This window comes from Gambusia affinis, linkage group LG13 (assembly GCF_019740435.1).
Source record: "Gambusia affinis linkage group LG13, SWU_Gaff_1.0, whole genome shotgun sequence".
Classification (NCBI taxonomy): domain Eukaryota; kingdom Metazoa; phylum Chordata; class Actinopteri; order Cyprinodontiformes; family Poeciliidae; genus Gambusia; species Gambusia affinis.
The window spans coordinates 24,090,492-24,103,658 of NC_057880.1; the positions used below are offsets into that span (position 1 = coordinate 24,090,492).

A 13,167-nucleotide genomic window follows, 5' to 3' on the forward strand; every position below is an offset into this window, starting at 1 on the left:
CTGCGTTGAAATTGTGGGGCTTTAACTGTAGAGACTTGCACCTATTGATAAAAAGGACTCCAATGAATGTGGAATAGGGGTAACAAAACACTCATGATGTCCACAGAAGGACGATTGGCATTTTACTGATAATGGCCGCCATTTACTGGCACAATATTGTTCAGTTTCTTTTGCTAACCTGTACAGCTGAAAATGCAGATAGATTTTGTTTTATTGATTTCTGGTCTTAACATTATCTGAATTATTCTTTTTGCTGTAAATGATTGCAACAATATTTACATGCAGTATTAATGATTGTATTGATTTTTAAAATATCATTAATAAAAATAAGAGCTTCAATTCCTGCACATGGAACCATATCTGATCACAAAAAAGAATGAACATTTAACAATCAGTATAGCTTTTCACATCAGTATCTTTTTGTCTGCCTGATCTTTGTTGATTTTTCTTTACATTTCTACTCTGAAATTTGTAAAGTCTTCTTCTGTTTCTATGCACAGTGTCCTAAAACAGACTTGTGAATACAATGCACAAAAGTATCTGGATTTTTATCTGGTCATCCACAAACTAACAAAATACACAGATCTAAACTGATGCAGTGAAGTAAGGCAGCAGAAGTGTGAAATATTTTTGCTCCTTATGTTTGGATATAGACTGTATTTCAGAACGATCAGAATAAGCTTTGCATCAAAGAATAACAAAAAAAACCCCGCTGCTAATAGAGTGCTGTATCCAAGTATGGTACTGGAATGCTAAGTGGAAGGAAAAAGTCTGCAAAGCACAGGTGCACCTTGGAAGGACTGTTGAGCCTTTTCCACTGTGACGGGAAGTTACTGTGGAAGAATAACTTCCACTGCAGCCTCAAATCACACAAGGCGTGATTTGAGGCTGCACAGTGCATGGTCTCAGCTTTTGGTAAGAAAACGTTTCCAATTTGAAAATAAAGTTTTCTTGATATGTATTTCACTTAATATAAATAAAAGTTTGAATCTAAGTAAAATTTTACTCTAAGTTTTTGACATATGGCTATAAATTCTTTGGAGGTTTAATGCCAAATCATTTTCTTATGGCAACTTCATTCATCGATCCGGACAATGTTTGTATGTACTTCTCCTTTCAGGGTCATGGTGGATAAAGTTTACATGCACATTTAGAAGCAAAGCAAACAATCACAGGGGGCTCATCAACGGATGACAGCCGTTGAAATCCTATGGGATTTAATTACATCAATTAATTTGTAAAGCTTTCATACATTAAAGCACATTCACTCTAAATGCACATGACTCACATCGGGGTTGATATTAAAGAGCTCCAAACATTGTACCCATTTTAAGGCTCTGTGCTTGCTCTCCTCCTCTCATACGCCACTACATCAGCTCACAAGTGACATGGGGGACTGCTGCCAGTGTGGGGAGATGAATGTTTTTTCAGCTTGCGCACATGGCCTGATCTGTCTCGCTTCAGCTTCTCTTACATCATGGCACGTGCCTCAGGGTTTTTTTCTCTTCAGAGCAGCTCTGTATTTAGGGTGTGATTTACACTCCAACATATATATATAAGGACACACACACACATGCTTGGGGACGTTCCCCTTGCTTAAAATTGCAAGCAATATTATCATCTTCCTACACTTCAATGTGCCTTTAAGGATAGCATTCAGGGAGGAAAGTGGAACAAAAAAACCTCATGAAAGCAACCATATAAAAGACAAAAACAGACCAAGGCCAGGGAATAATTTATATTAAATTATATTTGCCTGAAGATATTTATTTTTTATTCTTAGCATGTCCTCAATTTCAGTGATGCCATTTTAATCTGCAGCGCAGCAGCCCTTTAAGTCTGGCAGTGGAACTCAGTCGACACCCTACGGATTCGTCAAAGAAGAATCCACCTGCAGAGAGGAGGAGAAGTGAGAGCTGTCGTTTATTTCAGCCTTTCTCTGTCTCTGTCTTTGTTCTCAGGTTGTTAGAAAACTCGCTGCTCAACGCAGAAGTGAAGGAAGGAGAGATTCTGCCTCCTACCATTCAGAAGCTGATGAAAGGATACAACAAGTATCTCAGGCCTTTCTTTGACGGTAAGGAAACAGCACAGACATGCAGATGTGAAAATGACAAAACAGTCAGAGGATGGTGTAATGGAGAATGGGAGGAGTTCAAATTGTAGAATTGTGCTTGCATGTCCTTGCTGAATATTTCATGCCTCCATTCATACACTCAAATGTAATTGAATTCTTTGAAATCCAGGTGTAAAGAAAAGAGAATGCATTAAAATTGAGACACGCAGAGAAAGGTACTGGCTTTGCAGATAAAAATGTGTGAAATGATTTAAAGGGGCAGTATCATGTAAAATTGTCTTTTTTGAGTTTTGCGTCATGTTATAATATTATTCCCTCACCAAAATCATACCTGGAATGTTGCCTTGGTCTTTTCGTGCATGTTTGAGAAATCCTTTAATCTCTTGTGGCAGCCAATGGGACTTCCTTTTTTCCTTCAGACTAGCCAGCAGCAATTAGCAAACATCTGTTGGAAATGAACATCTACTGGGCTTATTGTATGAGTTACTTCTCATACAGGGGTTAACCCTTTAACCCGTGTTAAAGGGTTAACAGAGGAGCAATGTTGTGATGACTTCCTCAAGCCAAAGATTCAGAAAGAGCAGGAGCTTCCTATAATTTCAAGGTGTTAAATTACAGTCCTATTTTAAGTCATATTTGATATATGTAGCATTTTCACGACTGAAGTTAAGATAGCTACTTGATTGCGCTATAAAATGTCTCTAGAAAACACAATACTGCCCTTTCAAAATAAATGTGTTATTTATTTAAAAAGCCTTGTCAGACACTTAAAACTTTAGATAATCCCAACCTTTAATTTTAGTTCATTTGTTCAGTGTAATTTCTGGCAGCCCCACATTAATAACATGCACAACCCTCTTCAGCCAATAAGGCAGCACTTAGGCCTTTTCTACAGCATTTCACAATGTTGGCTCAATAAGGTTGGAGCGTAAAAGGAGCAAAGTCTTTGACCCTTATGTTTGGCACAATCATCCAGAGTTCTGGGTACTCTCTTCTCGTCAACTCACAAAGCAAGTTTTCTGTGGACTTAGAGAACCTTGGCAATAAGTACATTTTATATCCACTGAACCGTCTCTATATTGATTTGACTCATCAGCTAAAAGATCTAGCGATGAACCATTGACAGTTTATTGTTAACTTCCACCAATGCAATGGTGGAAGTAGGTGGAACTTCCACCATTGTTGATTAAAACAATGGTGGAATGATACTATTGTTAAATTGTGGTTTTGTTTGATTAAAACTAATCAAACCAAAAAAAAAGCACACATTTTAAAAATGCTTAAACTAGATTTATTTTTAAATTATTGGGGATTTTGTTAAATAACTATTATTTCTTAGCATAGATTTTTTTGTCATTAGACTATAAGTTAGCTCTTAGGCATTGACTAAATCTCAAATTATTTTGTTAATTAGTGAAATTAAATTTTACAAACATATCATCAGGAAAAACAAATCTGAAGTAAAAATGAGTGTGAACTTCCAAAGGAATAATGAGATTCCCTGTATGTTTTTCTATTTTATTATTATGTTTAGCCCTTATAAAAATACACTGCATCACTTTTCACCTATCAAGATAAAAGCTCTGCAGCATATTGGCCGACACTGCATTTCCTGTGAATTCAAATACAAATAATCTACATTGTGATAATGAAAGTATTATTTAATCAAGAAGCAAGCTTTCCTCTAATTGTGCTTTAAAAATTAACATTTTCATTGATAGTTGACATCACAGATAGAAAAAAGACATGTTTGCAAATAGCTTCTAAGTCTAAATAAACCAACCTTTTTGGAATAGTGGTCTATTTTGAAACTTCAGACTTAAAGGCTTAATTTGGAATATTATTTTTTTAGGTATGTTTCATGGCCTTCTCTTTGAAGGCCATAATAATTTGCCACTATCATCCAAACACATTTGACAAAAACACTTGCAAACCCGTCCAAGCATTAATGTCAATGTTGTCTAAATGTGTAGCCATAGTTTTCCTTTTGTTTTTAAGATGGTCCTGTGACGGTGGGCATGAGTTTGGACATCGCTAGCATTGACACCATTTCTGAGATTAACATGGTAAGATACTCACTCTGTAATGAATACATTAGTTATTTGGTATCACATGCAAACGTTTGATGGATTGTTGTGGACATTATTGCTTTGTGTTGTTTCACTGTGTTGTAAATTAAATTAACTGCCATGAACTAACAAACCTGTGAATCCACACTGCTGGCTCTTTTTAGATTTAAGACTTCAGTAGTTTTTAGCTAGTTATGCATTTTGGATTTCAATACACATTTTTGCATTCAAACCAACTATTACAATGACATTTATGCAAAAATCAAGCATTGCACAGACAATTCCTGCAGCTATACTGAGTCTAATTAAGGGGACCACTACGACACTTTTACAAATTTATAAATGGATGGATGGAATTAGAAAAATATCTGTTGTGAATAGTTTAATTACATGACACATTAATAGTTAAGGTAAAATGAAATAGTTCCATGGTGACTCTATAGGAGCTAGAGGCTTTTACAGCTCGGGTGGAATAATCTCTTGACAGTACAACTGTCACTTGAGCACTCGCCTAATCTGGGATTTATGGAAGACTAGCAAGAAAAAATTTGTTAAAAGAAAGCTGTGAAAGTCCTATTTTCAGTTTTTATTTTTTTTATTTATTTTTTTTTTTCTGCAAGCCATGTAGGGGACACAGCTAAGGTGTGGAATAAAATGCACTGTTCAAATAACACTCTGTTTAGACATGCAAAATTATATGAGTGGTGATAAAGAAAACCTCATAGAAACATGTTGTCTCTGTGGACAACAGAGAATATAACTGAAGACTACCTTCCAACAAGCAACGCTAAACATAAACCCAGAGCTACAGTGTAATAGTTTACGTCAAAGCGTATATTCATGTGTTAAAATTACCCAGTCTAAGTTCAGACTTACATTGTATTGAAAATATGTTACATGATCTGAATGTTCAGACTTACATTGTATTGAAAATATGTTACATGATCTGAATATGGTTGTTCTAAGACCCAAACTGATATTGAATTATTTTGCAAGAAAAAAATAAATTGACCAAAGATGCGATAAGTGGGGCTGAACAGATAGGAGAACTACAATTTTCAGATTTCCATCTGTTAAATAAAAAAGTAAAAGGAAATATTGCATCCTTTACTTTAGTTGTATGAAGTAATTATGTTTGGCACTCAGTCAGTGTTTTGCACAGAAAGTTGGTCTTGTTTTTTAAAAACCTGAGCAGACCTGCTGATTTGAGGCCATGCTGTGGATAATTGTGGCCCCAGGCACAGAGGACCTCCAGGAACCGATTTCATCCACACAAATGAAGCAGCCAATATGACTGCCAGCCTGTTATTAACATGCCTGTTAAAAGTGTCTGATGAACTTGTTCTCCCAATTCTTTCAGGACTACACGGCCACCATATTTCTCCGCCAGCGCTGGACGGATGAGCGCTTGGTGTTTGAGGGCAACAAGAGCCTGAGCCTCGACGGCCGCCTTGTGGAGCTTCTCTGGGTGCCAGACACTTTTATTGTTGACTCCAAAAAATCCTTCCTGCATGATATCACGGTGGAGAACAGACTGATCCGTATCTTCCCCAATGGGACCGTCCTTTATGCTCTGAGGTGAGCTAACAGAGAAGCACTGTTGGTCATTTGTTTTGTTTCGTATCTTCTTCTTCTTCTTCTGCTCCAGCAGATAATAGAAAAGTAGGCCAAGAAACAGGCTGAGGGAGGAAGCGTGGGCTGAATTTGAGATAATGTGATTGCAACACTGGGAGTTATATCAGGCTATTACTCGACTATTGGATTGCCTGAGTCCAGAAGCTCTGGATGTGTGGATAGTGTGAACATCACCAAGTCCAGTTTGGATGTGTAGCGCAGATATTGTGTTGTATGAATGACAAGCCTTTGGCAGTTTTTGCCATTTTAATTAAATATTCTCAGCCAAGTATGCGTGTTGTACATTTTCCAGTTCTATTTTATGTGTGAGTGTCAACACTACATTCATGATGTTCTGAATTACACTATTGGAGAAAGAAATAACACCATGTTTCTAATTCTAGAGTCTTATGTATCAAGAAATGCTAAGAAAGCAATCAGATTATTTGAGTTCAACTTTAGGTGTAAAAAAACACCAAGAATTTTACACTTTGATTAGTGACTATAAGCACAAAGGGACTAGGAGACAGCTATTGATTGAAAGATAAGTACAATCTTTATTTTAGGAATTGCTGTGCAGTTCAGTTTTAATCCAATAAGAGCATTTTACTTTTCTTCCTGTGTCTTCCTGAAAAGATCTACTTAGTTTCACAAGAAGCTTTTTCCTTTTGTCTTTGTTTAATTTAGAATTATACTCTAAACATGTAGTGAATATTTAGGTGCTGGAGGTTAGATTTACATTAGAACTTTGTTAAAAAGATAATATTTGTCACGCTCTGATACTTAAACCATGGGAATCATAAAGGGATGTACTTTCTATTTCCCAACACTGCAGATATAGAAATTATCAATGAAATCCAACAGTTCTGACTTCAGTTTTGACTTAGTCATACATGTTATAAATACACAGAAAACAAAAAAATGTGGTGAATGTGTGTGTGTGTGTGTGTTTGAATGATTTACCCAGGTGTCTCAACATTGTCCCTGTGTGCATCAAACCTTATCTTCAAAATCAGAAAATGTGAACTTTTTCCTTCAAAGTTTTGATCAGTGTTTTCATTCTTACGACCCGTGTGCACTGAGGACTAGATGACTCCATTTGAAACCTGATCGATATTCGTCTCCATCTGGTTGGCTCTGACTTCATGGGCCATTGCTTTTACACAGGAAACCGTGCTCTCGCTGCACCTCAGTGTGACACAGGGAGTGTTGAGGGAAAAGGAGCTCAGCAGGACCAGCAAAAATAAAACAAGCAAAAAAAATAATAAAAAAGAAAGAAAAGGAAGTCAGGAGAAGCCTGGCAACCTCTGGGGATACAAGCTGTGAAAGGGGACAGAGCGAGGTGAGAAATGTGTGATGCTGGAGGAAAAAGGAAAAGAGGACAGCTGTGCTAAGTGTTTCACTGCTGGCCAGGAGGGAAAGAGCTACAAATGTCAGAGTGATTGTAGTGAAACTCCCAGCAGTTAATAGTGAAGGATTTTAACAAGGCGCTGGACCCCTTTTTTTAGATCATATATGTCCTTTTACATATTGTGGTAAAATACTGATAAACATCCAGTTAAAGGTAACCAACTTTCATCACAATAAAATCTTACGATGGGACATGGATGATGAAAGTCAAAGTGAAGAACAGATTTGCAGTGGGAATAGCAGAAAGTTTCCTTTAAATCACTGGAGTTTTCTCTGACCAATCCTATTGACTGGTCAGTCCTTCATTGCAGTAACAGAATTTTGCTCTGAACAAAATCTAATATGCTTATTAGATTTCATATTACAATCTAATATGTGGAAAAATTATCAGAATAAAAAGTTGCTTTAAATCAAGATGATGGGTGTTAAGAACTTAGGAATATATTGATAATGTATTGTTATATAAAGACCATCGCCCGTTGTTGTAAAATGCTTGGTCGAGTAACAACTCTATTAATATCTTCTTGTCTTTCCCATTATAAGAATATTTAGTCTGACATCATTTGCCTCTCTTTCAGTTTTTCTCAATAATTTCTTTTTTACCAATTAAGAGTTGCTGAACATCTTGGCCAAATGAAAAAAATATACCTTTAAACCAGGTGGATTGTTGTAGGGTGTGGCAGTAGTGAGTTTCTAAAAAGACAATTATATCTAACTTGGTATTCTAGTTTCACCACTGAATATTTGTGCTATGAAAGGGGGAATTTTTTTAATTTTCTGTGTAAGATGATTTAATAAAATATTGGTATTCTAGTTTCACCACTGTGTGACTCTGAATGCAGTTATTTCTGAAAGAAAAGATGAAAAATGAAGGCCTCCAGAAATGATGCATCATGGCTGCATTATGTCATCCATCGCAGTGCCTCTCCACGCCTAATAAGTACAGATCTAATTAGCTGTATAACATCTCTGTGGTAACATATTGATAAATGCCCCGTGCAGTTATTTCTGAAAGAAAGATGAAAAATGAAGGCCTCCAGAAATGATGCATCATGGCTGCATTATGTCATCCATCGCAGTGCCTCTCCACGCCTAATAAGTACAGATCTAATTAGCTGTATAACATCTCTGTGGTAACATATTGATAAATGCCTGAGGAATGCCTAATGTGGCTGATATGACTAATGTGATCTGCTTGTTACTGCTATATAATTAGGATCAATTTGGTGCTTCTGTATTTTTTTTTTTTTCATTAATATTTTTGCAAAATTACATTTTGCTTTGAATTTTATACATTTTGCCAACATGCCATGGGATTCATTTCTCATGTTCGGTGGTAAGAATGAGAGCCTTTGATGAATTTGTCACTGATTAGTGACACCTACTATCATCCCATTAAAGTTAAATGTAAATATGGATTCTAATAAGGAAAACCAACTTTATTCTCGTTTCTTCAGGATCACCACTACTGTGGCATGTAACATGGATCTGACGAAGTACCCCATGGACAAGCAGACCTGCACGTTACAACTAGAGAGCTGTAAGGACACTTCACTCTTTGTTAAGAAAATCTGAGCCATGCTTCTTGAAGCAGGGGCAGAAAGTTGGTGGGTGTGATTTCAAGTGAATGTGATCAAAACGAGGCATCAAACGCATCACTTTCTCTCATCTTCTACATCGCTTGCTAAAGCAAGTGCAGTTTTTGCCCGTGTGTCTGCAAAAAACCAACAAAAAAAAACTCACAGTGCATCAGAAACTGGGACATTTTAGGTAAAAATGAAAAATCTGTGTGTTTGGCACTGGAACAACTGACTCCGACTTAAAAACCAAAACAAACACAAAGTCAGAGGGTTGTGCTTGAAAATGATCTACTTTGTTAGTAAAGAGTTGCTGAGTAGGAAAAGTACAAGCTGCACACTTTTTGTGAAGCTTTAGGAGCCCTTTAAACTTTGACAGAGTGTAAAGCTTTTATATTACTTTAACACGGATAAAGCACAAACAGCGTCTGTCCAGCCACACCCTCACTGCCTTGCAGAGGAGTGTGTTCTCACATTTTGTCCTGTTTCAAACACAAACCTCAATGTACTTCACTCAGGCTTTCTGTGACAGACCAAACAAAGAACAACATAATCCTCCGTAAGTGGAACGATCAGTAGACACAGTTTTGAAACTTCTAAAAGTATGGGATGCATTTCTGTATTCAGCTCGCCTCTGTACTGATAGCCCCACATATCATACAGTGCTTCCCCATCCTCCGCCTTAGAGATAAGGCGAAGAGGGAGCTCAGTGTAGAGCTGCTTCGTCTCAGCACCAAGCATAGCATGGTGCTGTGGGGCTGGTGTGCATAAATTGAAATATGCATAATTTTTAATTTATGCATTTTGCATGAGGGCCAGAAAGTTGTGTATTCGTCTCTGAATACACTTTCTTTCATGTTTTGATGTGGAATAAGCATACTAACACCAGAACAGAAGCAAAATACGTGTTGCTATCTTTGGTTAGTGAGGGTATTGTTATCTACAGTGAAATGTATCCTGAACCAAAACGGTCTGAAAAGCCACTCTGAGTGGAAGAAGCCATTACTTCAGAAGCAACACAAGAAGCTGGATTAAAGTTTGCCATTGTGCTCAGGCATAAATTATTTTCTTTGGGTTCACCATCATGCAACCTATGATCCAACTCATACAGTTCAAAAAGTAATTCTACCTCATATTTGTGAAATATCTGTAAACATCTGAATTTGAAGAAAGTTTTATTCTGCTAAAACAAAAATTCTTACCAAGTGTTTTTGGTCTGGTTTGCAATTCAATTACCTTAATATATGAGAAATAAAACAAAACTGACTTACTAGCAGCTTTTAAGCAAGATATAGAAGCTTTGTTTAAGTCAATAATTTCTTAACATTGATGAAAAATTATCAGTTCTAAATGTCTTTTTAGGAGTGAAATAATCTGCCTGTGGAACTGGCACTTTTTTCAATGTTAAGGAATTATTCATGTACTTAAAACAAGCTTTTAAATCTTGCTGAAAAATTACTAGCAAGTTAGTTCATTATTTTTCAGGTGTGCAAACATAGTTGGTAAAATAATAAAAAAAAATCTTCCTCTTATTATTCTAGCATTTACCCCCCCCCAAAAAAAAATAAATCAAATCTATTAGCCTAACTGATTTATAACAGGAACAGTTTGGTCTAATTATATTTGTGACATATATTAGATATGGGTTTTTTTTATGTGGGGTCATGAAGTAAAGTAAAGAGTACCGGAAATAAAAAAGTTATTATGATTGAAAGAAGGAGTATTCTTTGGTGACATGGTGGATATAATATGTTATACATCTTCCTCCACTTTCTATTCCCAGCTTGCTTTAGTTTTTTTTTTTTTTTTTTTTGTAAAATGCCAGCCAGCCAGGCTAGGCTCAGTCTGATCCCTGCCAGAAGCCAACCAAAACCTAAGCTCCACACAAAACATTTACCTCAAGCTCCAGTGCCACTTAGCTGACAGAAAGACATTTAAAGGATGAAGTCAGGTAACTGAGAGGTGAGGGTTTTTCCTCTGGACCCTCAATAATTCTTGGCTAAATATCTCTTTCTTATCTTTTCCTCCCTCCTCTCAATTCTGTTTCTATCCCTTCCTGATGTTCAGTTTCTTTTCTGTATCATATCCTGTCCTCCTCTAGCTGTCCCGGTGTCTCTTTATGAAAATGTATATCCAAGGATTTATTTCTTTTAAAGCCGTGCCAGAATTGGATCCTGTGCGCAGGAGGAGGCTTTAAAGGCAGAGCTGTTGTGGGAGTGTGTGGGGTGTTTAAATTAGGATGCAGTAAAATATTTAGTGCTTCTTGGCAGCAACAGACATAAAAAAAAGTGCCATTCTTTTGTAGTGCTTGAAAGAAAATGTCGGTGCTGGATGGCACCTTTTGCAAAATCTTTTGTTAGAATGTGGAACTGAGGGGTCGACTTTTCCATGCCAACGTTTAACTTCCTGTGTCGTGCCAATGCTGCAGGTCAAAAACTGATCAGTTCTTCCTTTGAGAATCATGGTGAGAGACAAAACTGTGATTTGTTGAAGGCATCAAAGTCAACCATATCCCACATTTCACTGCTTATCAGGGTTAATGTCATCAATCCATGACTTTGGGTTAAGTGAGGTGAAGACTCTAGCAACACTTGAAATACTGAGGAACCAAGTTTATTAACAGACCAACTGGCTTCAGCTTCATCTTTTTACATGGGTTAGCACAGGGTGAATGGTGAGAAATGAAGCAGAATTTCTGACAGGAGATTACAGGGCTTCAAACTACAGTTCTTGTTCTCTTACGCCCTCTGCAGATACATTTGGAAAATGCATCTGAGACTTTTAACCTCATTAAAATAAGCAGGTCTGGCTTTTAGAACTGAAAATCAACCATATGATGATTCCTATAACCTTACAATATTAGACTTATATGCTGCTACAGTAAACTCTTTCACACATGACTGTGTTCTCTTTGATCATCTGATTTTTTTCAGGCCTCCTTTGAACAATAATTAATTGGGTTATCTCAGTTCTCCAGGGCGCTGTGTTATATGCATGCTTTGTCTGTTTGTGTTATGCTACGAGGTAAGAGTGATGCTCCTCACCAGGATCTTGTTGCACTCTGTTGCTATCTTCTTTGAAGGAACAGAAGTACAGTCCCTTGCATACGAATACCTTTGAAAGTTTTCACACTCTGTCACATTACAACCACAAACTGCAGTGCTTGTATGTTATTTAAATTTCAGGAAAGAAATCATCACAATGTAATTCACAATTGTAAAGTAGAAGAAAAAGTGCACATTATTTTTAAAGAACTAAAAACAATACATCTGAAAAGTGTGGCATGCATGTGTATTCTATACCCCATGATTCAGTGCTTGCAGAACCAAACTAAGGGATATTTCTCTTCTTTGCATTTCTAGAGACTAAACATTTTTCCTACTTGTCTTTACAAAAAAGATTAAACTGAGTCAGAGTGTTGCAATAATTTGCACAGCACTTTAAGTCACATTTTGGTCTGAACTTTGGCTAGGACATTCTGAAACATGAATAACCTTTCATCTACATCCTTCCAGTGTTGTCCTGGCTGCATATTTAGGTTTATTGAAATATAAACTTCCACCTGACCAGCTGCTAATGTAAGATATGATGTTGCTTTAAAGGTTTTTAAAATCACGTATCTTCTTCTTTCCACTTCACACTTAGCGTTGTTCTGTTACATAGCTTCCAATAAATCCGGTTGTAATGTGACAAAATGGCTTGATCACTTGCATGAAACTCTGCAACAAATGAAAACGTTTAAGCACCAATTAAGTATGTTTAGAACTTTTATAGACTCATTTTTAAATGTTAAATTGAGGTTTGCTGTTTCAGCAATTCATTTTTCTTCGCTCGAACGTCCTTCTTGTTGCAGATATTTAGCATTATGCCCAGTTTACCAGGCCCCCACTGTGAAGCTCCATTCCTAAACAACCGAGTCTTAATAAGATCAGAACATTGCACAGCTATTAGCCATTAACATTCCCTGCTGTTTCTCTCATTGCCACCTCAGGCTTTAGCAAAGGAAACATCAGTTATTCTGTTGCTATAAAATCCACAGCTGTAGCACTGATTTAACACTCGTGTGCGTGTTTATGGGTTTGTTCCACATTTCAAAAGGAACTCCAGTTATTTAGGTGGATATAAACACATTCTTCCATATTACAAAATGCAAACTAGCATATTTATTTATTTATTTATTCTTTATTTATGTAAATTTGTGGAACAAGTCATCAGATAGGGAAGGAAAGAGACATTCGATGATGTAATATCCCAGCTCATACGCAACAACACAGATACCCTATAAATAAAATTAAGAAACACGTCACACATTGTTGCCAAAGAGATGAACAATAACGTCATAAAACAAAGAATAAAAACAAAGGATTAAAACTTGGTCTGACTACATTCTATACAAACAAACGTAAAAGGAAAGATTTCATCT

General features: G+C 36.6%; 1 protein-coding gene across 2 annotated transcripts in view; it reads left to right on the top strand.

The window, feature by feature from the left end:
• The window catches only part of LOC122842596 (gamma-aminobutyric acid receptor subunit pi), a 59,205-nt gene that overhangs the window by 38,174 nt on the left and 7,864 nt on the right, over positions 1-13,167 (top strand). For both annotated transcript variants that reach the window (XM_044136620.1, XM_044136622.1), the window contains 4 exons: positions 1,962-2,074; positions 4,073-4,140; positions 5,504-5,721; positions 8,625-8,707. In XM_044136620.1, coding sequence (XP_043992555.1) covers positions 1,962-2,074; positions 4,073-4,140; positions 5,504-5,721; positions 8,625-8,707 — 482 coding nt within the window. The remainder of the gene's footprint in view (positions 1-1,961; positions 2,075-4,072; positions 4,141-5,503; positions 5,722-8,624; positions 8,708-13,167) is intronic.